Source organism: Panthera tigris, chromosome A1 (genome assembly GCF_018350195.1).
Source record: "Panthera tigris isolate Pti1 chromosome A1, P.tigris_Pti1_mat1.1, whole genome shotgun sequence".
Lineage (NCBI taxonomy): Eukaryota > Metazoa > Chordata > Mammalia > Carnivora > Felidae > Panthera > Panthera tigris.
Genome location: NC_056660.1, coordinates 137,003,585 through 137,030,798, shown reverse-complemented (window position 1 = coordinate 137,030,798; position 27,214 = coordinate 137,003,585). Strand labels below are relative to the sequence as shown.

The 27,214-nt window shown below is 36.7% G+C and overlaps 1 protein-coding gene across 2 annotated transcripts in view; it reads right to left on the bottom strand.

The window, feature by feature from the left end:
- Positions 1 to 3,033: 3,033 nt before the first annotated feature.
- Positions 3,034 to 27,214, bottom strand: part of FCHO2 (FCH and mu domain containing endocytic adaptor 2) — a 120,216-nt gene continuing 96,035 nt past the window's right edge. For both annotated transcript variants that reach the window (XM_042988199.1, XM_042988189.1), the window contains exons 19-26: positions 24,984 to 25,113; positions 20,722 to 20,833; positions 16,851 to 17,006; positions 16,386 to 16,518; positions 8,686 to 8,885; positions 7,922 to 7,986; positions 3,965 to 4,129; positions 3,034 to 3,643 (exon numbers count right to left, since the gene is read on the bottom strand). In XM_042988199.1, the coding sequence (XP_042844133.1) occupies positions 3,621 to 3,643; positions 3,965 to 4,129; positions 7,922 to 7,986; positions 8,686 to 8,885; positions 16,386 to 16,518; positions 16,851 to 17,006; positions 20,722 to 20,833; positions 24,984 to 25,113 (984 nt within the window). In that variant the 3' untranslated portion in view covers positions 3,034 to 3,620. The remainder of the gene's footprint in view (positions 3,644 to 3,964; positions 4,130 to 7,921; positions 7,987 to 8,685; positions 8,886 to 16,385; positions 16,519 to 16,850; positions 17,007 to 20,721; positions 20,834 to 24,983; positions 25,114 to 27,214) is intronic.

The following is a 27,214-nucleotide window of genomic DNA, read 5'->3' as shown; positions in this document are numbered from 1 at the left end:
TTTAAACCCTCTCCTTTCTCCCTTTTTAGTTTAGTCCCTGCGGCTGTTTCCAACTTTCCACTGTCTCTCCAGCTGCTTTTGGGGAGGGGTGCTTTTCCTATAATCTCCCCCCCATCTCCATCCTCTCTCCTGACGCAAAAGCGGCAGCCTGTCCTCCGCTGCTTCTCTCTCCCCAAGTTCACCTCTCCGCCGTGTACCTGCTGACTTCTGTGGTTCACGTTGTGCAGATTGTTGTGTTAATCCTCAGATCAGTTTTCTAGGTGTGCAGGATGGTTTAGTGTTGGGCTGGCTGTATTTCATGGGTGCAAGATGCACAAAAAACTTCCATGCTGTTCCGCCATCTTGGGTCCTCTCCAGATTTTTTTTTTTTTTTTTTTTTTTAAGGCTTTGGTTTCTTTTAATTCCAGTTTAGTGAACATAGTGTTAAAGGCTTTGGTTTCAAAGTACTCAATACAAAGGTTATACTGATACACTCTTACTAAAGATAAAAACAAAAGATTTTCAAGTTTTCCCTGCTCACTGCTGAATTTATCTTTAAAAAGGGGTGGGCGGGGGGGGTGGGGTTGGGGTCTGTATCAGTCAGAAAAATCTGTGGCTGACTTACTGGCCAGCTCACCTTCAGCCATTGCCAGCCTCTTCTCCTTTGACCACTTCTATTATAAAGGCTACTTGCTTTCTTTGCTTCTCACACACAATTCTGAAGACAGGATAGAAGCACAAATGTGGTGAAAGCTTCTGGAAAAGCTTTTACTCTCCTGACAAAAAGGACAGATAAACCAGGAACTGCCCCTTCCCCAGCTTTGGATGTAAACATACGTTCTGGACCTGTAGCAGCCATACTGTAGCGTAAGGAAAAGGCCAAAAAACCCACTTGTTCTGACCAATACCAGCAACAGATGAAGAGTAGGGTTGCTAAGCAGCTATCTGGAGGAAAGTCTTTGGTAGAGCTTGACATCAATTTAAATATATTTGGAAACTATACGTGAGAAAATGTATTTAAATATGTTTAAAAATCACTTTCAAAAAATTTCTGCATCTTGGGGTTATAATGCAAATGAAGTTTTCCTATATAACCAGTTGAACTAAATTAACAGAGCAATCTGTATGCCTGTCAAAATGGTGATACCATGTTCAAAACCAATTACTCCTCACCTGCCCCGCATTGTCCTAACCATAGCTATTACTATCAATAGGGGTACAAAGACACATAAACCAACTGATAAATTATATATTACATGTTTATTAAGGGCACAACTTTTATGTAAAATTTACATTTTATGAAAAAATCAAAAATATTTACAAAATTGTGTAAGATAGATTTGCATTGTTCTAATTACAACTCAAAGTAGTAAATAACATTTCTTAAAAACTCACATTTGTTAGAGTTCTTTGTTTACAAATTCTTGGTTAAAGAGGCAGCTACAAAGTTTATCACTATACACCAGCAAGAACCAGCTTGCTAAATACATTTCCCATTGAAAATCTACTGGTCTTTTTTACACCATTAGTGGATTTTTAAATGAAAAAAAAAAATCAATATAAACTCATATGGCTTCAAAATTATAGCCTGCGCCTAATACAAATGTAGGTATCGACACTTGGCATGAAGACTGTGGTAATCAGAAAGTGCAGAAGTTTAACCATTTTACTAATCTGTACACGTTTTAGGTAATACTTGATTCGAAACAAACCTGGTGAGTGTAACTGTGTCTGAAGTCCAGTAATAAAGTATTAACTGCCCACAGAAAGCAGTGTGATTGCAAAGCAGTTACATTTAAGATTCCAGTAAGGGATTGTAATTGGCATTTAAAAGAGCACAACGTAAGAGTTAGAAATTCCCATTTTGCTATTTAGTGAAGATGAACATTTCAGCAAATTGTCTTAATATGCTGCTTTAGTCAAATCTAAATGTGAAATTGGGCTAATACTGAATATACTTAAAAAGCACATACTGTGTTCTATGTATTGCTAATAAGTAGATTTTCTGCCGTATTTAGTAGAACAAGGTGTTACATAAATGTCTAGTAGTAGGGGTTTTAATGTTCTGTAAAGCTTAACAGAATAATTAGTGGTTTTATATAAATTATCATATATAACAATTTATCACTTCTACGTAAAAGGCAGGACATTGGTATTTATAAATAAAATTCCCACTTGTAAATTATGAAACTGTCCAAAACATTTTAAGTCCTTCAATTAGGATTCGCTATAAAGTTAGGTTTTTTTTACTATTTAATATTAGTAGTTCAAGAAATGCTTAACCCAATCCATCACTTCAAATCCTCTCCCAATTTCTAGCAGTTGGCAATTAACCAATAACATACAAATTGGTAACTGTCCCAATTGTTGAAAAGAAAACAAACGGCAGTACTTCTCCAATGCCAAAACTAATCTTCTCTAAAATGAGTTCCTCACAAAATACAAAACTCATGCCCCCAACACATTCATTAAATGTATAAATTTCCAATGATAAACAGAATGAAAGGAAGTGTCAAATTGAGGATTAAAATAGCAGTTACCAAGTTACCTTTAGTTTTTCATATTGGTTTTATGATTTACCTACTTAGGTGGAATATCTGAAGGTAACTTTTCTTCCCCTGTAAACATAGGCGATTAGGTGTATTTCTCTATCAGCTACAGTGTATCACTAAAGAAGTGAGCCAGGATTTTTAGGTACAAATTAACCTTTAGTTACTCTGAATTCTCTTCCCAATTGAGGTCAAGATATTTACAAAATGGCAATTATCTTGTAAAAATGCTTGACCACTCTAACACTGAATAGAAGAGCCAGACTGTGAAGGGAAAAAAAGTGAGGCACATTAACGAACACAAACCTGGATAGGCACATTTCTGGCTTTTGTTATTGTTTTAAAAGGCACACATTATGCAATCCATATAAAAATAAATTAAATCTACAGCATTAATTCTTAAAAACAATCACAAATTCTATAAAGTTAACTAACTGCAGAAGTAAATTTCTCTGCTGTCTTTTGCAAGCTTATTTTAAAACACATTGCACTTGAGAATTAAAAAAATCATATAAAACACCATTTACACTTTATTAATGTTTCTATGAGATTCAAATTATACATTTTTTGCGTACACCTTGGACTCTGGTCTGATTACTTTATGGCACATAACTCAATTTGATTGAGTGTTCAGAATTCACGTTATCCAAAACTTAGAATTCACGTTCTGTCTCCATTCAATATCAAGCTTAGGAAATTTCAAACCTATCTCTGACTCTAAAAATTTATGGAAAGCTGAATTATTTGGTGCTTGCTCTCCTGAAATTTTAGGTCTGATAGTACACTATATAACTCAACATAGACACTGAAGACAATATGAAATTTCAGCCTAGGAAAACTTCATTTTACTGAGAATCTCTACAGATGTGCTTCTGGAATATTGCAGTTGATCATTAACAGCATTGAAAATCATTTCAGTGCTATTGCTTTTGATGACTCACTTCAAAAGTGCAATTTAATGTTTGTAATCAGTTCTCAAATGTGTGTACGTTCAAAGGACCTAATAGAAGCTAGAATCGTGTTGGAAAGAACAGACAATGCAGGATGTCAGACTTGTGCTTCTGTCTCGAGCCAACCCGTTTCCCAGGTCCATCAGCAATCTGCCAGGTATCGTCCTGAAAAACACCAAGCAGAACCATGCAATTACAATTACAAATGAACTCAAAGGACGACATTTTCACTGTGGTTACAGACACAGAACCCTAGTTCCCATCTGCTGTTTATGATACATGAGAATCCGATCACAGGTGTCCATGTATACTGACCACAGTTATTCCCTCCCAGGTGTGTCTCTACCTGGCACTTTGTACCAAAGGTCGAAGAAGAAATTTTCCATGACTAGATGATAAACTGCTTGACAGTTTATAAAATAGTTGCTTAGTAGCACACTGTTAGAATGTTCCCATGTACACTAAAAACAAAGTCTCTTAACTTACCAGTGGCAAACCGCTTCTTTACTAAGGAAAGCCTATAGCCAGTGCCTACAAGTTCGATATCTACTCCCGAGAGGGTACTTCCCTCGCTGAGGAACTGCACTGCAAGTGTTGTGGGTTTACTAGGTCCTTCTGAAAGATCAAATTTTGCTCTGAGGGACCCAGAACCTACAAGGAAAAGAATAAAGAACTTACCCAGGGCAACATAAAATTAACAGAAAAAACAAATAAGATAAACTATGTTCTATGCCAAATGCATAAAATGTATATAGTAAACACATCAATGTCCTGTGTCCAAATCAGACTTGATTCAAAGAATCTGAATTAAGTCATCTTTTTTTAATTGATTTTTTTATTTTTAATGTTTATTTTTTAATTTTTTTTTTAACGTTTATTTATTTTTGAGACAGAGACAGAGCATGAACAGCGGAGGGGCAGAGAGAGAGGGAGACACAGAATCTGAAGCAGGCTCCAGGCTCTGAGCCATCAGCCCAGAGCCCGACGCGGGGCTCGAACTCACGGACTGTGAGATCGTGACCTGAGCTGAAGTCGGACGCTTAACCGACTGAGCCACCCAGGCGCCCCAATGTTTATTTATTTTTGAGAGAGACAGAGGATGAGTGGGGAGGGGCAGGGAGACGGAATCCAAAGCAGGCTCCAGGTTCTGAGTTGTCAGCACAGAGCCCAATGTAGGACTCAATCTCAAAAACTGTAAGATCATGACCTGAGCCAAAGTGGGATGCTTAACTGAGCTACCTAGGCACCAGTGAATTAAAAGTACTCTTAATCCTTGCTTTTCTTTGACTTAAGAGTAAACACCCCTGTAGATCTGTATTGAGATTCAACATGATACAGACACATGTTGAAGTAAAAAAAAAAAAAAAAAAAGTCAATGTGGGCAGTTCAGAGGAAAGCACTTAGAGGAGTAGTACGAGTAGGAATAAAGTCCAAAAACAATGATGACAGTCAACTACCATATTACAGGGATGGGAGAAGTAAAGAAGGAAAGACAGCTAAGATTAGGAAAGCTGTATCAATATTATTATTTTCTATTCCCCTTCTTAAAATTTAACTTGCCTATCATGCCAAATACAGCTGACTTTTGAGCAACATGGGTTTGAACTCTGTGGGTTCACTTAAACAGAGATTTTTTTTCATTTGGTGCAGTGCTCTTAAGTGTATTTTTTGTCTTTCCTGATTTTATTTCCTTTTATCTAGCTTATTTTAACAGTACAGTATATAACACATAAAACCTACAAAATACCTGTTCACTGACTGTTTATGTTACCGGTAGAGCTTCTGGGTAACAGTAGGCTGTTAGTAATTAAGTTTGGGGGGGGAGGAAAGTTATACATGGATTTTTGACTATGCAGGTCCACCAGGGTGAGTGGTGTGCGGGGGCTTGGCACTTCTAACCCCTGCATTGTTCAAGGGTCAACTAGATATTTGAGATGTCTTTTCAGTCTAACCATTTATTCTACATACCTCAGTCTAACAGTATGCCAGAAACTGTAAAGCAAAAAATTGTGATGAATATGATAAATGCTACAAAAGTGCTCTGAATTGCTATGGGCACAAAAGCACATAAAATGATGGTGGAGAGGACAGTGTGAATTGCAGGCAGGGGTAACTACAGGTAGAGAGGGGAGAGAATACAATGCCTTTAAGGGAACTGCATGCATATCAGAAGACCTAGAGGATAGGATACAAGAGGGGCAGAAGACTAGAATGGTAGGAAGGAACAAGCTCCAAATATCTTTACATGCCACGATAAAAAATAATCATAGGAAGTCACTAAAGATAAAGAAGACAAAAACAATTCAGATTAGGGTCTTAAAAGGGGACAGAGGTACAAGGTGCCAGGTAGGGAAACCGACTGAAAGTCAATAAAATAGTGTAGGATTCTAGGTGACAGTTGAAGTGGATCTCAATCAGGCTAAGGGAAAGGAAAGAAGAAAATGCATTTGAAAAATATTTCAGAGTTGGAATCGAGAGGGGGAAAGGAGGAGGAGTCTAAGAGTGTGCCCAGGTTTCCAGTCAAGGAAAACAGACAGAACCGCTAGGTAGCAGGAGCAATATTCTAGGATACACAGAAGTAGAACAACACAGCATAACCCTGATCCATCCTGCACTACTGTGCCTCATGGCACAGATCGGCTGGGAGGATGAAATGCTGCCTAATTTTTAACCACCGTCCAAGCCCAAGTCCTCCTTAGACTTGCACAATTCTCTTGATAGGCAATTCAATTCTGTGAAAGTTTACAGTCCAAGAGCAGCCACCTTGGCAAATCTTAAACTTGAAAATTATTTCCTGTCCCTCTTCTGGGCATAAAGCCAGGGCAGAAACAATTTCTATTGTACAGTATCCTAATTTGCATATTTCTTTTTAAAGGTTAACCAAATCAGAACATTTATAGTATTTTTCCATTTCCTCACATAGATATCCTGATTCCTGAACAGCAGAGGAAAAGTATTCATCTATCTGATTAGAAAATTTGTACCCTGTTTTTGAGGAAACAATTTCCCTTGTTAGTACTTACAAAAGTATAGTTTCATTAAGTAGGGGGAAATATGTATTCTCATTTTCCTGCTAGCTGGTTACGTAAGCCCTCAATTCAAACAGGATTTCTGGTTTACTTCCAGATTTAACTAGGAATTTCAGTTTTGTGCCCCCAGAAGCGATACAGCTCCAGCAGAAGTCAGCACCTTTGGCACATGAAAATAGGCAACAAAGGAACTGAGTATCAGCTTGGTTATTTCACCAAATAGGTGGTTCTCTAGTAAAAGTATGATTTAGCATGACATGTATAAATAGCCACTATAGATATATTCCTGCTTTTTGATACAGAAATACATAGGAGAAAAACCAGGGATATGATTTATGCTTTGATCACATTATGCTTAAAGTGTTCAAAGAGAAAAAGCTAAGCAAAATTTGAAAAGCTAAAAAAAAAAAAAAAGTCCTACTTAGTAACAGGAAAAGTTATTGGAGGTTAAGTAGGCATCCAAAAAAGAGCAAGAGAATTCTTATTTTTTTTTAAATTTTTTTAATGTTTATTTATTTTTGACAGAGAGAGAGAGAAAAAGCATGAGCGGGGGAGGGGCAGAGAGTGAGGGAGACACAGAATCCGAAGCAGGCTCCAGGCTCTGAGCTGTCAGCACAGAGTCCGATGTGGGGCTCGAACTCAGACTGCGAGATCATAACCTGAGCTGAAGTCAGACGCTCAACCGACTGAGCACCCCAGGTGCCCCAGGAGAATTCTCTTAAGAGAAAATAGGAATAATTAATGTTAAAGACTTGATTGTCCTGGAAATTACATTCTAAACTGAGTTAGGGAAGACAAGACAGAGACCAGCCAGCAGAGATTTTTCCTTTGCCTTGTGAGCACAAACAGATACAGACTTGGTGGGAGTAAGCAATTAACTTGTTTCTCCTTAAAATAATTAGCAGAGAAGTAAAGGCTGTTGATGGTTAGTTTTACTAAGGAGAAATGACCAGGAAAAGTTCTCTTGGAAAGTGAAGTAGGCAAACAAAGGGGCTTGTGAAAGCCTGCAAGCTTCTACATGATTTCTGGGAGGACAGGAGGACCCCAGGAACAGAATGAGCTAAATGGTACATAAAATCAGTTTCAGTTATCAGGTTACCCAGATGGACAGACAGTTCTACTTGAAAATACCTAATAATAGTCTCATGTGAATGTATGCATTTAGATAGTATTTATAAAATTAGAGCAAAACAAATCATTTTTCTTACAGAGAAAGCATATTCAATCTAGAGGGGAAAAATGGGTTCTGAATGTCAACTGGTCCACTCTTATTTAAGGTATTAACTTCCATCTAGTGGTCAATTCTAGAACTGAAGGCATGAAAATCTAGGAGAAAACTGTCCATAAAAATGCCTCAAAAATCAATTTTCATGGACACTGAATTACAAACAAAAAGGCATACACACACACTTACCTCCATTTTCTGATTTTTCTGAAATACCAGACAGTTTCCAAAAGGCTTTCATTTGTTCTGCATTCCTATAATAACAAATATCTTCTGATTAAGTGTCTAGTATAGGGGCTTAAAAATGGATGGGCTGTCAATAAATAAATACATTTTAAGTATTTCACCAAAACAACTATAGGGCTAAATTTACTTTCAGTAGTATCACCAGGTGATAATGTGTTTACGATGTAAGTAAATATAATGCTATATCTTAATGGAAGTTTACTAAATTACATAATTCTTCTAGTCAGAAAAAGGAACACTGAAAATATATGTGGTTCAGTACCTTCATTACTGAAGGACAACAAACTTTTATTAAACAGTGAAGAATCGAGAGTGTTAGTCTATACTAATTCAGGGAACAAGAGAGGTAGTTAAGAGATGAGAATTCCTAAACTATTAAGACAGGTGTTCTTACAGAGATGATAGATGCTATATTTACCCCTCTAAAATAATAAGTATTATTTTTTAGAAAAATAAAGTTGATGGAGGTTAAGTGATTTACCTAAAGGTAAAGTTGTACTGAGTCATTCAAGCCTGGGTGGTGAACGCAAACTTACTTTTGGATTGAGGCTATTGTGATTTGACTAGTAAGATGAACAGCATCTTTTACACCACAGTTTTTATGGTAAAATGCACGAATACTTTTCAAGCTTACAACTTTGAAAATGGGTTCTACGAGTTGAAGCTTGCAGCAAAATTTAGCAGGAATTCAGAAAAGTCAAATTTACCATATTGCAGGGGGAAGGGACTGCATATTTGTGACTCCTCCATCCACTGGTACCACCACCTGTATGTTTGAAAGCACGCTCGGTGCCACCATAGCTTCTGGGTTGTACTTATAATCCACTCTAAGATCTGTGGTGCCAGCACTACACTTCCAATATGTTGCAAGATTTAGAGGAGTGGACTGAATACCATTTGATGATACCTTTAAAGAGAAAAAGAAAAAAGTTAGTTTTTGCCCAAAAAGTAAACAAGTCATGCTGAAGACATGTATGCTTGAACACAAGAGTTCTCAGAATCAAAAATAATGACGGAAATATCGTTAGGCAGAAGAAAGCAGGCTTATCTCCGAGGAGTAAGAGCCAGTCTCACAGTGTGGATCTAGGACTACCTACATCAAAATGTCCATGACAGTTGTGTAAAATACACATTCCTATAGGTCCAAATGCAGAAAATCTGACTCAACTGCTTAGGTGCTAGGTCCAGAAAGAAGTATGTCATCAGGTGATTCTTCTTTATGCATGTTAACTTAAGAATCCCTTTCAACATCCAACACAGAATTCAATTCTAAGATTCCTTACAAATTAAAAGAATTTAAATTAAAAAAAAAAAAAAAAAAAAGGATAAGTCACCAGGCAATACTGCAAGTCTGGAATTAGAATACTTCCGTACTTCAAGTGTTTAATTTTAATCACATGACCCCTAGTAAATGGTGTAATTCCTTTGCATTCTTTAGATCCTTGCTCAAGTTAACTCCTTTTTAATGAGACCTACCCTGATCACCCTGTTTGTACACTAACATTGCATTTCCAGTTTTCCTTATTGTTTAACCAACTGAGCCACCCAGGAACCCTCAGTTTTCCTTATTGTGAACACTATGCTTTTTTTCGAGATAACAAAACATACATACATACTACCTCTCATGCTATTCCTGGCAATTAGCAAGCACTGAATAATAAATGTTTACTGAATTAAGAATAGTGAATACCCGGAATAAACTCTAAGCCTACTTAAGTCACACCACTTTCTATTCCTTATTTATTTCCCAAAAACGTAAGCCATATTAATACAATTACTCTATTAAAATTTCAGATAATACATTAAGTATATGAAGTAGGAAATTTATCCCTTAGCATTCTTACTCCCCACTGTTAACACTGTAGGCACGCATGCACAGATCTCATTATTTCTAATGGCTGTAGTAATTCATTTAATCATTGGCTTCTATAGATGTGTGCTCACATGGTTTCCATACAGTGCTGCAGTGAAAATCCTTTGCACCTTATCTTCTTTTTTTCCTCCCATGTGTGCTATTTTTGACAAACTGATTTCTTGAAGTGGAATTAAAGGTTTGACTATTCAGCAGTTTCATCCAACAGCTATTCAACAATCTAACAGAACTGCTTTCTAAGAAGTTCGATTAATTTGTATGCCTACTAACAAGTGGTCACAGCTCTCTTAGTACAGTCTTTCCCATTTTTGTTAATCTGATGGGCTAAAACTGCTATCTCATTGTCACCTTAGTATCCACTGCTCTGATTACTATAGACATGAAACATCTTTCATAAGTTACCTATCTCTTGAGTTAACCATCTTTTATTTAAAAGAGCTCTTCAGAGTAAGCCTTTTGGTCTATCTTATTATATTATGAAAACTTTTCCCTCAGATTAGATACTAATTCTGTTTAAGACTTTGTTTTAACAAAGAGTTTATACACATTTATTTATTGTCAAATATCCCTCTCATATCATGGCTTCTGGGTTCTGTATTACACTTAAAAAGGTCTTGACACTTCAAGATCAAAATATGTAAAAACATATACATATTAAAAATATACATATATACACACACACTTGCACACTTTATATTCATCCATGACTTTACCCCATTAAAACTAAAACATTACTCCACATTACCATTTAAAACATTTTTATTCCAAGCTTTATTCTTCCAGAAAACTTGAAAATGACTGTCAAGTTCCCAAACACCAATATATACACACTTCCACTGGATTTCTGATCAGGATCGCATTAAATTTCTAAGTTAATTTAGAAACACCTAAGCTTTTTACAACATGACTCTTCATCTGAATAAAGTATACCTTTAGAACTATATTCAACTCATTAGAAATAGTGTTAGGTTTCTTCCTAATTAGTTTTTATTATGTGTTCATTGTGATTACAGGAAAGGATAGTTTAACATGTTTTTTTAATTTTATTGCGGTATAATTGACATGAGTTTCAGGTGGACTACATAAAGGTTCAATATTTTATGTACTGCAAAATAATCACAACTACTTTTTCTCGTGATGAGGATTGAGATTTACTCTTTTAGCACCTCTGAAATATGCAATATGGTTTTACTAACCTTAGTCATGATGCTGTATCTTCCATCCTCATGACTTATTACTGGAAGTTTATACTTTTGAATCCTTTCACCCACTTTGTCTACCTCCCTCCAAACCCTATATCTGGAAACAGTATGTTCTCTGTTGCCTCTGAGCTTGGCATTTTGTTTTTTAGATTCCACATAGAAGTGGAATTATATGGTATTTCTCTTTCATTGTCTTAGTTCACTTAGCATAATGGAATTGCTGCCTCCTCTTCTATTTTTTTTTGAAAAGTTTGAGAAGGATTGGTAATAATTCTTCGCTGAAAATTGGGTAGAATTCACCAGTGGGACAGTGTAGTCCTGGACTTCTGTTCCTGGAAGGTTTTTGATTACTGATACAGTCTCTTTACTAGTAACTGGTCTATTGAGATTTTCTACTTTATCAGGATTCAGTCTTAGAAGGCTGTCTGTTTCTAAAAATTTATTTCTTCTAGGCTGTTCAATCTGTTGGCATAAAATTGTTTGTGGTGGTTTCTCATGACCCTTTGTATTTGCATAGTATCAGTTGTAAGGTCTCCTCTCTTATTTCTGTATTTATTTGCACCCTATCTGTTGTTTTCTTGGTGAATCTGATTAAAAGTTTATCAATTTTATTTATCTTTTCAAAGAACCAGCTTAGTTTTTTCTATTGTATTTTTAATTTGTATTTGATTTCTGCTCTTGGTTACTTCGTCCATTCCACTAATTGTGGCTTTATTCTTCATTTTCTTAGTTCTCCGAGGTGTAAAGGAAGTTTGAGACTTTTGTTTGCTGGGTAGGCATTTACTGACAGAAACATCCTTCTTAGCACTGTTTTTGCTACATCCAGTAATTTTGGCATGTCCATTTTCATTGGTCTTGAGATAATTTTTCATTTCTCTTTTGATTTATTCATTGACCGAATGGTTGAGTAGCATATTGTTTAATTTACACAAATTTTTTAATTTTCCAGTCTTCTTCCCATAATTGATTTCTAGTTTCGTATCATTTTGGTCAGAAAAGATGCTTAACAGGATTTCTGTCTTTTCAAATTTATTAATACTTGTTTTGTGGCCTAACCTATGATCTTCTCTAGAGAATGTCCCATGTGCACTTGAAAAGAAGGTATATACTGCTTTGGGATGGAATGTTCTGTATATATCTTTTAAGTCCATCTGGTCTATCATGTCATTTAAGAAAAACGTTTTCTTATTGATGTCTGTCTAGATGATGTAAGTAGGGTATTGCCCTTTTGTATTGCTCTCAATTTCTCCCTTTAAGGTCTGTTAAAAGATAGATTTAGGTGCTCCACTGTTGGGTGCATAAATATTTACAAATATAACATCATCTTGGTGGAGTGACACCTTTATCACTATATAATGCCCTTTTCTCTTAATTCCTCTAATTTTAAAGTCTATTTTGTCTATTAACCTACCCCAGATTTTTTTTTTTTAATGTTTATTTATTTTTGAGACAATGTGAGAGACAGAGTGCAATCAATGGAGGGGCAGACAGAGGCAGACACAGAATCTGAAGTGGGCTCCAGGCACTGAGCTGTCAGCCCAGACACCTAACCTACCCCAGCTTTTGATTTCTATTTGTAAGGAGTACCTTTTCCATCCTTCACTTTAACTCTGTCCTTTTTAAATTTTTTTTTTTAATGTTTTGTTTATTTTTGAGAGAGAGAGCATGAACAGGGGAGGGGCAGAAAGACGGGGAGACACAGAAACCGAAGCAGGCTCCAGGCTCTGAGCTGTCAGCACAGAGCCCGATACGGGGCTCGAACTCACGAAATGTGAGATCATGACCTGAGCCGAAGTCGGACGCTTAACCGACTGAGCCACCCAGGCACCCCATTAACTCTGTCCTTCTGTATGAAGTGAGTCTCTTATGCATAGCATTATATATGGGTGATACTTTTAACCCACTCATCCATTCTCTTTTGACTGGATAATTTAGTCCATTCATAGTTAATTACTGATAGGTATGTACTTACTGGCATCTTCTTAACTGTTTTCTGGCTGTTTTTGTAGTTTGTTTTTTTTTTTGTTTTTTTTTTTCCCCACCTGTGCTCTTCCTTTGTGGTTTGATGACATTATTACTGATTTCCTTAAATTCCTTTTCATTTTTTATGTATCTACTATACGTTTTTATAGTTACCATGAAGCTTACATATAACAACCTATATTTATAAGTATTTTAAGTTGAGAACTGAAAATTGAACATATTCTAAAGCTCTACAGTTTTAGTCTCCCTCCACTGCACATTTTATGTTTTTAATGTTACATTAAAACAATTATTTTAATGTTTATTTTTGAGAGCATGAGCTAGGGGGAAGAGGGAGGGAGGGGGGGGAGGGAGAGAGAGAGAGAGAGAGAGAGAGAATCCAAAGCAGGTTCCAGTCTCCAAGCTGTCAGCACAGAGCCTGACACAGGGCTCGAACCCACAAACCAGAGATCATGACCTGAAGCCAAAGTCAGATGCTCAACCGAGCCACCCAGGTGCCCCTGAGATCACATTTTATATCTTTTTATCTAGCGTATCCCTTAACTGATTATTGTAGTTAATTTTACTATTCTTGTCTTTTAACCTTCATCCTACCTTTTATAAGTAATTAATCCATTCCACCTTTACCATATGTTTACCTTTACCAGTGAGATTTATACTTTTTTAATTAGTGCCCTTTACAGCTTAAAAAAGTCCCTTTAACATTTCTTGTGAGGCTGGTTTAGTTGTAATAAACTTGTTTAGCTTTTGCTTCTCCAGAAAACTCTTTCTCTCTCCTTCAATTCTAAATGAAAACTTTCCAGGGTAGAGTATTCTTGGTTGGATATTGTTTTCTTTGAGCACTTTGAATGTATCCTGATCTCCCCTTTCTGGCCTACAAGGTTTGTGCCAAAAAAATCTGATAGCCTCAGCAGATATATAACAAGTGGTTTTCCTCTTGCTACTTTTAAGACCTCTTTACCTTTGACTTTTGACATTTTAATTATGTCTTGCAGAAGTCTCATTAAGATCATCTGATTTGGAACTGTCTGGGCTTCCTGGATCTGGATGTCTGTTTCCTTCCCCAGGTTAGGGAAGTTTTCAGCTATTAGGTCTTCAAGTTGTCTGTGCTTTTCTCTATCCTCTCCTTCTGGAACACCTGATGCAAAAGTTAGTCTGCTTGAGGTTGCCCCTTTAAGTCCCTTGAGCTTTCCTCACTTATTTCATTCTTTTTGCAGCTCTGATTGGGTGAGTTACACTGTTCTGTCATCAAGTTCACCAATCTCTTCTGCTTCATCTAATCTGTTGAACATCACTAGTTTTTCAGTCAGATATTATATTCTTTGGCACTGTAACTTCTATTTGATACTTTCTTATATTTTCTGTTTCTTTGTTAAAGTTCTCACTGGGTTCATCCATTGTTATCCTGAGTTCAATGAGCATCTTTATGACCATTACTTTGAATGTTCTATCAGGTAAATTACTTACCTCCACTTCATTAAGGCTTTTTTGTGAGGTTTTATCTTGTTCTTTGATTAGGAACATATTCTTTTGTTCCTTTATTTTGTTTGACCCTGTTTGCTTCTATGTATTAGATGAAACAGCCACGTCTCCCACTCTTGAAAGAGTGGCCTCATGCACATGACCCTTTATCATTCAACCTTGCCTTAGCTGTTGCTTGTCTTTTGAAACTTTGTGATTACCAAAGAAGCCTATTCTTTAATAGCTCCCAACTGTTGAGGGTGTGCCAAGACCTGTCAGCACCTAGACTGAGACTGACTGGAAGCCAAACCATCAGGCAGCAGCTTTTAAAGAATGCAAATATAACTGGTCTTGCAAGACCACAAGCATGAGCCCTGCTGGCCACCAGACCAGGCAATCTAGAGGTGTCCCGCTGGGCAACAGTTGAAAAAATCAGGGCTTCAGACAAGCGTATAAGCTCCCTTCTGGGAGATACCACAAGCTGCAGCAAGGCAGGAGAGCACAAAAAATGACATCACTCAGCCTATGTTCCCTGGATCATAAAAATGGTACCCTTTTAAAGAAAAAAAAAATCTGGAGTTAATATATAATATATATTAATATATGTGTTATATATAATACATAATATATAATATATATTATTATATTATATAATTATAATTATATAATTATATAATATAAATTATTTTAATATACATATTAAAAATCTGGGGTATGTGTGCGTGTGTGTGTATGGCACCTGCCAGCTTTGGGCACTAAAGTGCTGCCTACTAGCTCCTCTATCCCTGGAGAGTATCTCAGTAGGCCTCTGCCTCACTGGCTCACACTTTATGATAAGCCAAATGACTCTCTTTTCTCATATAATGTGGTCACCTTTTGATTGGCTGCTTCTGCATTGGTCCCTAGGCTGAGTGAGTCTGTGTGAGAATCCTCTAGAAGGTGTTTTTCAGATCACCATAGCCCTTGGGTATCATGGGCATGGGCTCTGGTGCTTTTCAAAGCCAGAAGTTTTGGGGGCTCTTCTCTCAGGTACAGATCTTAAAAGCTGGGATGCCTGATAGGGGGTATGAACTTCTCACTTGGGAATTAGCTCCAGGTTTGTGAGTTCCCTTCTGATTGTGGGTCACAGTGCTGGCGGTGGAGTTTGTGGGGAGAATGGGTCTCACCCCTCCTGCATGCTTCCATGTGACCCTCTGCTTGTTTGCTAATGTGATGGAGCTGTCTTTTCAGGTCTTTTTCAGAGGAAACTGTTCCAGAGTAGCTGTAGCTTTGGTGTGTCCACAGGAGGAGGGGAGTTCCAGATCTTCCTATATTGCCATCTTCTAGCACCTCTCCAAGTCTGATAAGTTTGTCAAAAATTTTTCTGCATTAATATTCCTAACTGGATATTTAGAAAGCTACTAATCTTTGCATTAACTTTTAAACTCACCTCTTTATTAAAAACCCCTACAGCAAATAGTTTTTCAGTTCATTCTGAGGTTTCCAGGAATAGAACATCACCTGTAAGTAACAGTAATTTGGGTTCCTCCTTCCACTATTACTGCTTTATTCTCTTGTGTAACTGTACTAACACATCCAGAAAAATCTCTTACAGTTAATGAGAATAATAGATGTCTTTGCTACTCCAGACTTTAACTGCTTTGTGTGTTTCATTATTAAGACTGATGTTGCTGGTCTTTTCAGGTTAAGGACATATTCATGTATATTTACTCAGTATTTGAATCAGGAATAGATAGTGAATTTGATCATCAATTTCCTTTGGCTTCAATCAGTTTCCTTGAATTCCTGGAATAAAACTCATGAGGCCATAACACATTACTCATTTAATCTATGAGAGTCTATTTATTAATATTTTAATTTATGATTTTTACAAGGATAGAACACTTACCTGATACTTTAATACATCTACATTATAGTAAGAAGCAGCTGGATTTTGCTCTGATAGCTTCTTGAGGTAGACAGTAACAGCTTGCATGTTCATCCAAAAATCTTTTGTGTTAGAATCACACTGTGATGGATCACTGTATGCATAAGAAATATTTTTGTTATTTTATTTAACTTAGCTTCATCCTTTGCCTCTGTATTGTCATTTGGTGACCTGGGAAAGACTAGTAGAAATAAACCAAAAGGTGGGATGAGGGAAAACTAAGGGGGATAAAGAATAAAACATAGCAGAAACTTGTTTGAAAAATGAGGTAACAGAAGAGAAGGACTTAACAAATACCATCACCAGCAAAAGCACAGAGCACAGAAGGCTGTTTAATCATAACTTTTGTATTGTCATCCAACTGAATTATTGCTTCAATGAAGCAGGAAAAATTTAACTTCACCTTCAAAACAAGAGTACACGAACCTGAACACAAGTTGAGCATTCGGAAGAATTTGCTCTAGTCTGCTGATGTGTTTCACCCTGAAACACAGCACAGCTGGAGATGGATTGCTAGTGAAGACTTTAATAATTCCACTCGGAAACGATACTGTCATGTCACCAGTGATCTTCACAATACACCTGAAATTAGGGATTTGGAAAATTTTAAGTGGTTTAAATAAGGCGCTTTAATAATTAAACTCCAAACACAAATGTAAGAGTAAAGATCATATCTCTTCACTTGTTTAGAAAAACCATCCCCTGGCTGTCCCTTAAGGAGACTGCTTCCTGGTAACACCATCCTCAGTTGGAGCTATTTTTCACTGAAACCCCACTAAATACAAGGCCTGAGCGGCAGTGGGAGATGTCCTCCTAGCTCCTCATTGCCTCTTTCAACTCTATATTCCTACATCCTTCCTAAAAACCTCCAGCCTCCTATCTAACTCAATATACTACTTGCTACTCCATCCCTTTCAACACTGTTTGATTTTTCTGAAAATGTTAGCTCTTTGCCTGCTGTCAGTCTGTCTCTGTATCATTACTCCTATCACAATCTGTAGTGATTTCAATATCCACACAGATAATGCTCTTGATATTTTGGGCACCTAGTTCTCAGCCCCTTGTCTCCAAACAATCCTGTCTTCCAGCCTACCTCGGTCACACAGCAGCCCCTCCATAATCTTGATTTCAGCCTCCCCATTCCTCTATTGGCCACTTCCTCTTTTCCCAACTTATTCTGTCTAGTACCACATCTCCAACAATTCTCATCAAAGCCTCCACAATCCATTGTTCCTACTACCTTTTCACTTCACTCATTCCTTCAAACCCTCCTTTCCTCCTAGGATTTCCTGGTCTATCATGCAATTCTACCTCTTCTCATACCTTCCTTCTTCTCCAATCTGAAATATTCCTTCCCTCTACTCGCAGCCATCGACTTTAAATTTTACTGAGGAAATAAAATCAGTAAAGAACTTCCTTACAGTCTCACAGGTGAACTCCTACTTGACTCTGTATCCATACCTTTCCTCCTGTTTCAAGAGATCAGTCTATGCACGTAAGGCCGATCTCACTGCTTATGCACTGAAGCTCATCTGTTACATACCAGAGACTTCTCTAATGCAACTACCCTCTTTCCTGAAATTTCCTACCCAATTTTTTCCAAAAATATTGGATCTTCTCCATTAGCGTATAGACATGCTGAAATGTGTATCTTTAAAAAACTCACACTAAAATTAATAAAAACTTCCTCTGACTCTATCATTTCTCTATCACTACACCTCTCTGCTTTCACTTAGAGCAAAACATCCTAAAATTTTTCTATACTTGCTCCTTCCAAATTCAGTTGTATCTGCATCATCTCCTACTCTTGTTTTAGTTTTTATGTTTTATATTTGAGGGAGAGAGACAGAGCACAAGCAGGGGAGGGGCAGAGAGAGAGGGACACACAGAATCTGAAGCAGGCTCTGAGCTGTCAGCACAGAGTCTGATGAGGGGCTCAAACTCAAGAGCAGGGAGATCATGACCTGAGCAGAAGTCAGATGCTTAACTGACTGAGCCACCCACACGCACCCTCTTCTCCCACTCTTGAAAGCATGCTTAGAGGGAGTTCATCTCTACCACTTGACAAACTGCTCTTGTGAAGGTCACCAATGACCTCCATAATGTCAAAATTCAATTTTTCTTGACGAATCAGAAGCATCCGATACAGCTTCACACCATCCTTCACAAAAGGGTTTTATTCACCTAGTTTTGGTACACTCCTCTTCTGATTCTCTTCTCACCTCTCTTGTTGCCTGCAGTTTCAAACTCCTTTACCCAATCATTTTGTCTTTCTGTTTTCTAACTACTGAAGGGAGCCACAATTCTCATCAGATCTCTTCCGAGGCCTTGTGGTTTTAAGTATTGTATACAAGTTAATGACTACTAAGTATTTCATCTCTAGCCTATGACCTAGGCCCTGAAATCCAGTATCATGTATTCAGTTGTCTTTTCTTTTCTTTAGAGCGAGAAGGCACAAGTGAGCGAGAGGTAGAGGGAGAGAGAAGTGGGGCTTGAGCTCACCTGAAGCAGGGCTCAAGTCCCCCCAGTATGGGAGTTAAACTCATGAACCAGGAGATCCGGACGTGAGCCGAAGTCAAATGCTTAATGAGTGGGCCACCCAGGCACCCTGTATTCATTTGTTACCAACCGACTCCCTTAGCAAATCTTGACAACTTTGTTTTCAAAATGAATTCAATATCTCATTATTACTCATGACTTCCTCAGTTAATAACCTTATATAGGCCACCATCATCTCTCACCTGGACTGCTGCAGTTAACCTTCTCTCTCTCTGCTTGTACTCTGGCTCATTCTAGTTTATTCTCCATATGGCAGCCAGAGTACTCCTTCAAAACACTTATAAGTAACTTTCTCTGCTCACAGACCTTCACTGGTTCCCACCCTGCTCAGAATAAACTCCACACTCTTTACCATGGTCTCTAATTCCCAACCTGATCTGGCCCCTCAAAGGATTCCTCTGTGACCACTCCCCTCCTTGCTAACTCCAACTTAGTGACATAGTTCTCTTTCCTTTGAATATGTCAAGCACGCTTCTACCTCAGTCTTTTACACTCACTGGAATGCTCTTCCCTCAGACATCTGCATGGTTGGCTCCTCAATGTCTTTGAAATATCTGCTTAAACTTAACATCAGAAACGCTTTCTCAGAGCACCTGTGTGGCTCAGTGGGTTAAGAGCCTGACTTTAGCTCAGGTCACAATTTCTCAGTTCATGAATTCGAGCCCCACATCAGGCTCACTACTGTCAGTGCAGAGCCTGCTTCGGATCCTCTGTACCCTGTCTCTCTCTGTCCATCCCCTGCTCGTGCTCTCTCAAAAATATTTTTTTTCTAGGGGCACCTGGGTGGCTCAATAAGTTGAGCATCCGACTTCCACTCAGGTCATGATCTCACATTTCCTGAGTTCGAGCCCGCGTCGGGCTCTGTGCTGACAGCTCAGGACCTGGTTCCTGCTTCAGATTCTGTGACTCCCTCTCTCTCTGCCCCTCCCCCCCCATACTCTGTCTCTCTCTCAAAAATAAAAAAACATTAACAAAAATTTAAAAATGTATTTTTTCAAAAAGAAAGGCTTTCTCTGATCATAAAAAGAAAAAAAAATTGGTTTGGTGCCTGGGTGGCTCAGTCCATTAAGCTTGACTCTTGATTTTGGCTCAGGACATGATCTCACAGTTTGTAGGTTCAAGTCCTGTGTCGGGTTCTGCACTGACAATGTGGAGACTGCTTGGGATTCTCTCTCCCTCTCTCTCTCTGCTCCTCCCCTGCTCATGCACACTCTATCTAAATAAACTGGGGGGGGGGGGGAACCCCACCAAAACACTTTCTTAAAAGAAGGAGGTTAAACCAATTCTACAAGAGTCTCATAAATGAAACATACATTTTAGGTCTCTCCTGCAAACATTACACTTTCCCCAAAGATACACATTAAGCCAATATTCAAAGTTCTATCCCACTTCTAGGTCAGCTGCCCTCATCCTGATCTTACAGATATATCACACAGCAGATGGCACACAAAGCTTGGGCAAGAATGTAAATAAATTGGGGAGAAAAGCCATCACCACTGCTGATTATAGTGATTTGTTTTGTTTTGTTTTGTTTGGAAAGACAATTGCTAAATGACTATATTTGATAGCAAAAAACCCAAAAAACCAGGTAAATAAATAATAGAAAACTCTAACCTATAGAGAATCAAAATGTAACTCTGCAAATATATTACCAAGCCCCCTCCCCACCAAACACACACACACACACACACACACACACACACACACACACACACACACACACTTTTTAAAAACTAACTTGGTAGGGTCTGCTCCTTTAAAGTAGGCATTAACAGATTCTGTAAGGGCAACTGCCACAGGTAAGGTGTCCTGATTTCCAAGGCTGACCGGGCTGGGACCTCGTGACACACCTAGAATACATATGCAATTTATTTGTTAAATCCTATAGAAAGAGCTTTATAAAATGTCAGGACAGGTAAAGTCACAAGGTTAGCTTGTCACAAATGACTCTATTATTGGTTCCATTGATGGCCCAGGTATAAATCTGGAGGTTAAAAAATAGGGCAGAAAACAAACTGGAACATAATACAGAGGACAAAAAAAATCACAACAACATGTTATACTGACTTTTCTTTTAAATGAAATGACACTAAACGCTTGGGTTAAGGAGTGTCAGAAGGAAAAAGCCCTTCACCTGAAGAACAAAACTACTAAAATATTTTTCACAACCATTCAGATGCTAAATTGTTTCAAGTTCTACCACTCAAATACTTCAGGGCATTAAGCTGGATTTTTGTGTTTCAGCTATTTCCATCCATCAGCTATTTCTAACTGAATAACATAATGTTTCGGACACTACTCACTAGAATTCTTTTACCTCTTTGTCTAATGCATACATTATATTCCCATATATTCCCATTATCTTGATAAACAGGACAAATAATGTTAATTTTAAACATTCCTGACATGAAGTTCACTTAGATAACACACCTTTAGAGTTAAATAATATAAAGATCAGTTATTTTAAAGCATAATAAAATGTAAACAAATTTAATCTATGCATGTGTTCAGGTTTTTTTAACCTAAGCAAACTTTCTAGTTTATTTCATTATAGAAAAATCCCTCAAAGCAGTTCATTGTCTTTCTTGACAAATGCACTCTTCCCACTCTTCTTATGTGGTAAGGTTACCACAATGGCTACTGACTGGAAAGTGGAGCATTTTATTTAATATACAATAAATGATGCAATTTTATATTTTAAAAAAGGCCAATAGCATAGATTATTCAGATTTTCTCATAAGAATAAATAATCTAGGTCAACATAGCTCTGAAATTTGAATGTATGCTTTTGTTCTATAAATATTACATAATGCTCATAGCCACCAGATAGTTCTATTTCAGCTAAGATTACCTATAGTGAAAGGGTGAGTTACTTTTGAAATACCTAAGATACTAAGCCTGACAAAAATCAGTACTAGTTCTCTCTGCCTCACAAGTAAGCCCGAGATTCTACACACAGTGAGAAAAAGCTTTTGTTAGCTGTAAAGGCCAGGAAGATTTTGTGGTATTTAATATTTTGAAGAATTCTGACTTGGAAGGTTCTTCACAGTTAGAAAAATAGCTCAGGGATTAAAAGTACATGGAAACAAGAACTGCTGCGAGGCCAAAGGGAAAAGTAAGTGCTCCCTCTGACTGCAAAGAAACTTAAAATTTCATACGAAAATTTAAAACTCAATAAATATAAAAATTTACTCAGAAAATCACAACAGCTACTATTTACTAATTCCAACAAATGTCTAGTACTGAGCTAAGGAGGCATGAAAAAAATGCTGCCTTTTGGAGCCACAAGTAGTTTTGCAAAGCGGGAACATACTTAGTGGGTAAGGGATGGCTGGAAAGATGAGAGGACATGAAAATCTGTCTAGAGAAATGTTTAAGGCCCAGATCATAGCACAGGGGACATTTAATTTTATCTCTGTGGCACTAAAAACTACTAAAAATGTTCAAGAGAAACATGGTTACATTTTTCATTTCGTGAGATCACTCTGAACACAGTGGATCCTAGAATGAAGAGAAAAATGTCTGTTGTCAGGGATTCAAATTTGGATCAGGGGACAGATGATGAAGTGAAAGATAAGGGGCTGACCAAGAGGCAGAAGACTCATGTATATGCATAAGAAAATGTTAAGTGAAAAAAGCAGACTAAGTAGAGATTAACTGAATATATCTATGCTGACACATGTTTGCACAATGGGAAAATTTCACTGTATGTGTGAATTAGTTCAGTGAATTTTTTAAAAAAATATATTGTTCTATATAGCAACTCACTAGAAAATCATAAAAGCATATGTTTTCTAGGGGAAGATGAAAGCTATAATACTCTTTATTAAAGAAAACTATATTCTCAATTATGAAATTAATCTTTCCCCTTAAACCACCTACGATAAATGGATATTTACACACAGTCATGGGTAACACTAATATCTGCTTCTACTGTGACATTAAAAATCAAAAGAAGCCTACATGTTACTGTTTTCACTTATCCAACTGGGCATATAAAATGAGAATTCTTGAAATAATCCGTATGAATTGTTAAGCCCATTACCGAAATACTGGCAAGAAGGAAAAAAGTACTGAATAGGAGGGGGGGATAAAACTCAAAATCCACTTAATATTTTGGCATACGTCCTTGCGTATTTTCTATTCTTGTTTTCAAGATTATATTGCACATACATAGTTCAAAAAAAGTTTGCATATTTCCTGTATCAATCGAGTCCTTTAAGTATAAAAGTCTAAATTTATAATGTATTATTCCAAATACATAATTTCTTAGAAATAAAAAATCACCTGTATTTATAAGGATATTATGTGTTCTAATTTTGGTTTAATTGTTCTACATTTAAACAACTGTATGTTCTGAAAATGCAGAGCTTATAAAGTTGAAGAAAGAGGTACCTTCCTGTAATAATCAATGGATATTTTTGCAGAATTATTTACAGCCAGGAGTAAAAAACACTCCCAACTATTTGATACCTTTTTGCCTCTAACTTCACCTCACTATATGGATGGCTTTCCTAGGAGAGCCTTTGCTCTGGTAAGTTAGGTATTTAAACTAACATAGTCTTTCTGCTGCTTTTCTAACCACTTTTTCTCTGATTCTGACAACTTTAGGGGTAAGATTTATGGACATTTCTTAATGTTGAGAAGGAAAAAAAAAGCAAGGAGATGAAGAAAATGCAAAAATACTCTGTTTTTATAATTGGGGATTTGATATCAATAAATCCTATACAGCAACTGGACATAATTAGTACAAACTGAGAAAGTTAAACCTTAGAGTTATTCTTGACTTCTGAGACACCATACATTGCTGAAAAAGGAAAAAAATGAGGTAACAAAGTATTTTAGATACACTTTAGGATCATTAGTCAACACACATATATTGCTTTTGATACAATACCTTGTGAAGTCTCACAGTGCTTTTCAATTTCAGAGAGTGTCCCAATCAAATTATCATCTTCTATCATATTTAAATAAAACAAAATATTGTAGGAAAAGAAAATATTTGCAAGAAATAAGAAGGATCAAAAACTTAAAGAGAGCTGAATAAGCATCATAATTTTAAAAAAGGGAACTCTTATGGTAGATTTAAAGTATCTTTGTTGCACAAGATCCACATTATATCCAGCCTGCCTGTTTCCTCCCTCACCTGTGGTTCTACTACTGCCTGCCCTGGCCCAGACTAAAAACAAGTATGTACCTACTCAATCAAAAATATATTCTATTAAATTCAAATCCCTTTAAATAATCTAGAGAAAATGGAGACCTAAAGCTAATTCTGTTTACTCAGACCACATGTCTGACTTCTAAAAAGATTCATCTATGTTTTTTATGACTAAAATACAGAGTTTGCAAAAACCAAAATTAACAAAATCACATATACAAACAAAACACAAGAATAAAGTGCTCATTACAGCTTTTTTGTTATACTAACAGTGGGTGAGAAAAGTAATAAGAATTTGTAGAAATTAGATAAAAGTGAAGATAAAAAATGTCTTGAGCAAAATCTAGATGTAATAAAATATTGGACTTACTTGCTAGGGTTTAGGTTTATATACCTATGTCCTAATATCTACTACTTTTAAATCTTTAGGTTTAGGTTTATATACCTATGTCCTGATATCTACTACTTTTAAATCTTGAGGATTTAAATTCTTATAGAAATATATAATTGCAAGCACAAAACTCCTTCCTTAAATTGAATCGTTATTAAAAGCTCTTAGGAGTGTAAGCATCACTTCACATTAGAAAGGCCTGCATTATATACTGCCTTCAATTATTTATACTGGTCAGTAGTTTATAAATTTGATGCATTCTTAACAGTGTTAGAAAATTCTCCTATTCAGATAGGGAAAATGTGGCTAGTTTGACAATGCCAGGTGTGTCTACAGAAAACTGAAGTTTCTTAATGTTAAATTTTTCACGAGCTCATTAAAAAACAAAATTCAGCCTGATCATACTTTGGATGCTAACTTTCACATATAATCTATGATAATCACTTACCTACTGTTGGAGTATTGGCAGCACTTAATGAAGCCGAAGAGGAGATAGAGGAAGAACTTTCCGCCCGGGCTAAAGGAGCTGCAGGAGGTGGGCTGGTATTGGAAGTTACAGGTGGGCTGAATGGCCTGGGCTTAAAAACAAAAAGTTATTTACCAGAATGGTAAAACAATTCCTCTAAGAAAAGATATTTAGGTATGTTAAGATTAATTTTAATATAATCAACCAAATTTATTTTCTTTTAACTAAAAAGTTAAAAGAGTTAAAAGTGTTTCTTTTAACTAAAAATAGAGATGGCAGAAGTCAAATCATTTTCAAGAATATGTTAAAGGTGGAGAAGGCTATTTTAAAATAATGCTGTCAAGAGAACCTTTATACATTAAGCATTTTCTCTATTTCAATAAGTATACTTAAGACAGAGTTTCAGAGGTTAAATTATAAGCTTAAACACCATGAAGGCTTTTCTTTCATACATACTGCCAAACTGCTTCCCAAAAGGATTATTCACTTTACTCCCTATAAATAGAATATTTCTCTGCACCTTTTTCAGCAATGAATGGATGAGCCTTAGATGGAAAAATAATTTTAAAATAGATAAAAATAAGACGGGCATTTTACCTTTTATGAGTTGTCTTTGTTGGCTTTGTCTAATTTAGTTTCGGGGGAGCTTAATATTACCTGAGCTTTCACTAACCCTTTGCTTTATCTGCTGCAAACACTTTGTCCCTAAATCTTGCTTGCCCTTTATTTTTGGTGTTTACAAATCTGTCCACATTTCCCTTTATAATTCCTTGTAACGCTTTCTCATTGAGACAGTTCACTCAAAAAAGACATTTGAGGAAATCTTAATTCTACTGCCTTCCCACTTTTCTAAACATAAAAATACATATGAAAATTTGAACTTCCGTTCATTTCTTTTACTTGGATGAATGGATTTTTTCCTTCCACATTCCTACGTGTTCCAATAATACATGAGCAACACTTCCTAAAGGGTTTCATTTTTTAAAATAAGGCATATTTAACTTAGTTAAAAATAACATTTTCCTGCTTGTGAAAGTATTCTGTAAATGAATATAATACTTATTCAATGCCTACTGTGTGTCACTATGGGTCAAGCCATGGGTTAGATACACTAGATACAAAGCAGTGAACAAGAAAGATCCTGTTCCTGTCTTCAATTATTTGAGGAACATGAAAAACTAAAGACAAAAAAACAAAAACAAAACACCCTATAAGCACTCCTACACTAAAATTAGTCAACTCTCTATTGTATGAATATAAATTTACAGATAGACACATAAAAATTAGGTACCATCCAAAGTGTTTCATACTAAGTAACCTCCCACTCCCTCAATTAACTATTTTTGAACTATTAGTTCCAGAGAATAGCTTTTTGATGACCGATTATAATAACTACTAGATTTCAAAAATATAGCAAGGCATAAAAATGCAGCTCTGTATACAGATGGAAGTGGTGCAAGGCATGAAGTCAAACACATATTAAACTCAACAGCCATGTGAAATCTATAAGCTTAGAAAAAATCTTGACCATGTACTGTGGGAGAAATTTCTCCTGTAGCAACATGGCCTCATGACCATACCATGTGGCTACATTTTTACAATTTACAGTTTAGAATGCACATTTTATAACTTTCTATGAAAAGACAAAAACAGCTCTTAAGTGGTTTTCTGATTTTGGAATGGCACTGTCCAGTACAGTAGCCACTAGCACTTGAAATGTAGCTAGTTCAAATTTGAGATGAGTTCTAAGTATAAAACAGACAGATTTTGAAGACTTAGCACAAACAGAAAAGAAACTCTCCATATTTATAGTGATTACACTGTAAATTTTTTTTTTAATATACTGAGTAAAATAAGTTAATTTTACTGTTTTTAATGTGGCTACTAGAAAAACTTCAGTATCTGCTGCGTTATATTTCTGTTGAACAGCACTACTTAAAAACAGCAGTTCTTAAACATGCATCAGAATCACTTGGAGGGCCACTTCCCAGAATTTCTGATTTGTCTGGGATGGAGACAGAGAAGCTACATTTCTTCCAATCCTAGGTGATGGTAATGCTGCTAGTCTGGGGACCAAACTTTGAAAAACACTGCTCTAAACAGTGAGGCAATCCCAACAGGAATGTGAAAAGGGTGTGTGATTATAGACCCTTTGAGCATCTAGTGAAAGGTAGGTGCCCTCTCCCCAAAAAAATGCACATCCAAGCAGGCAA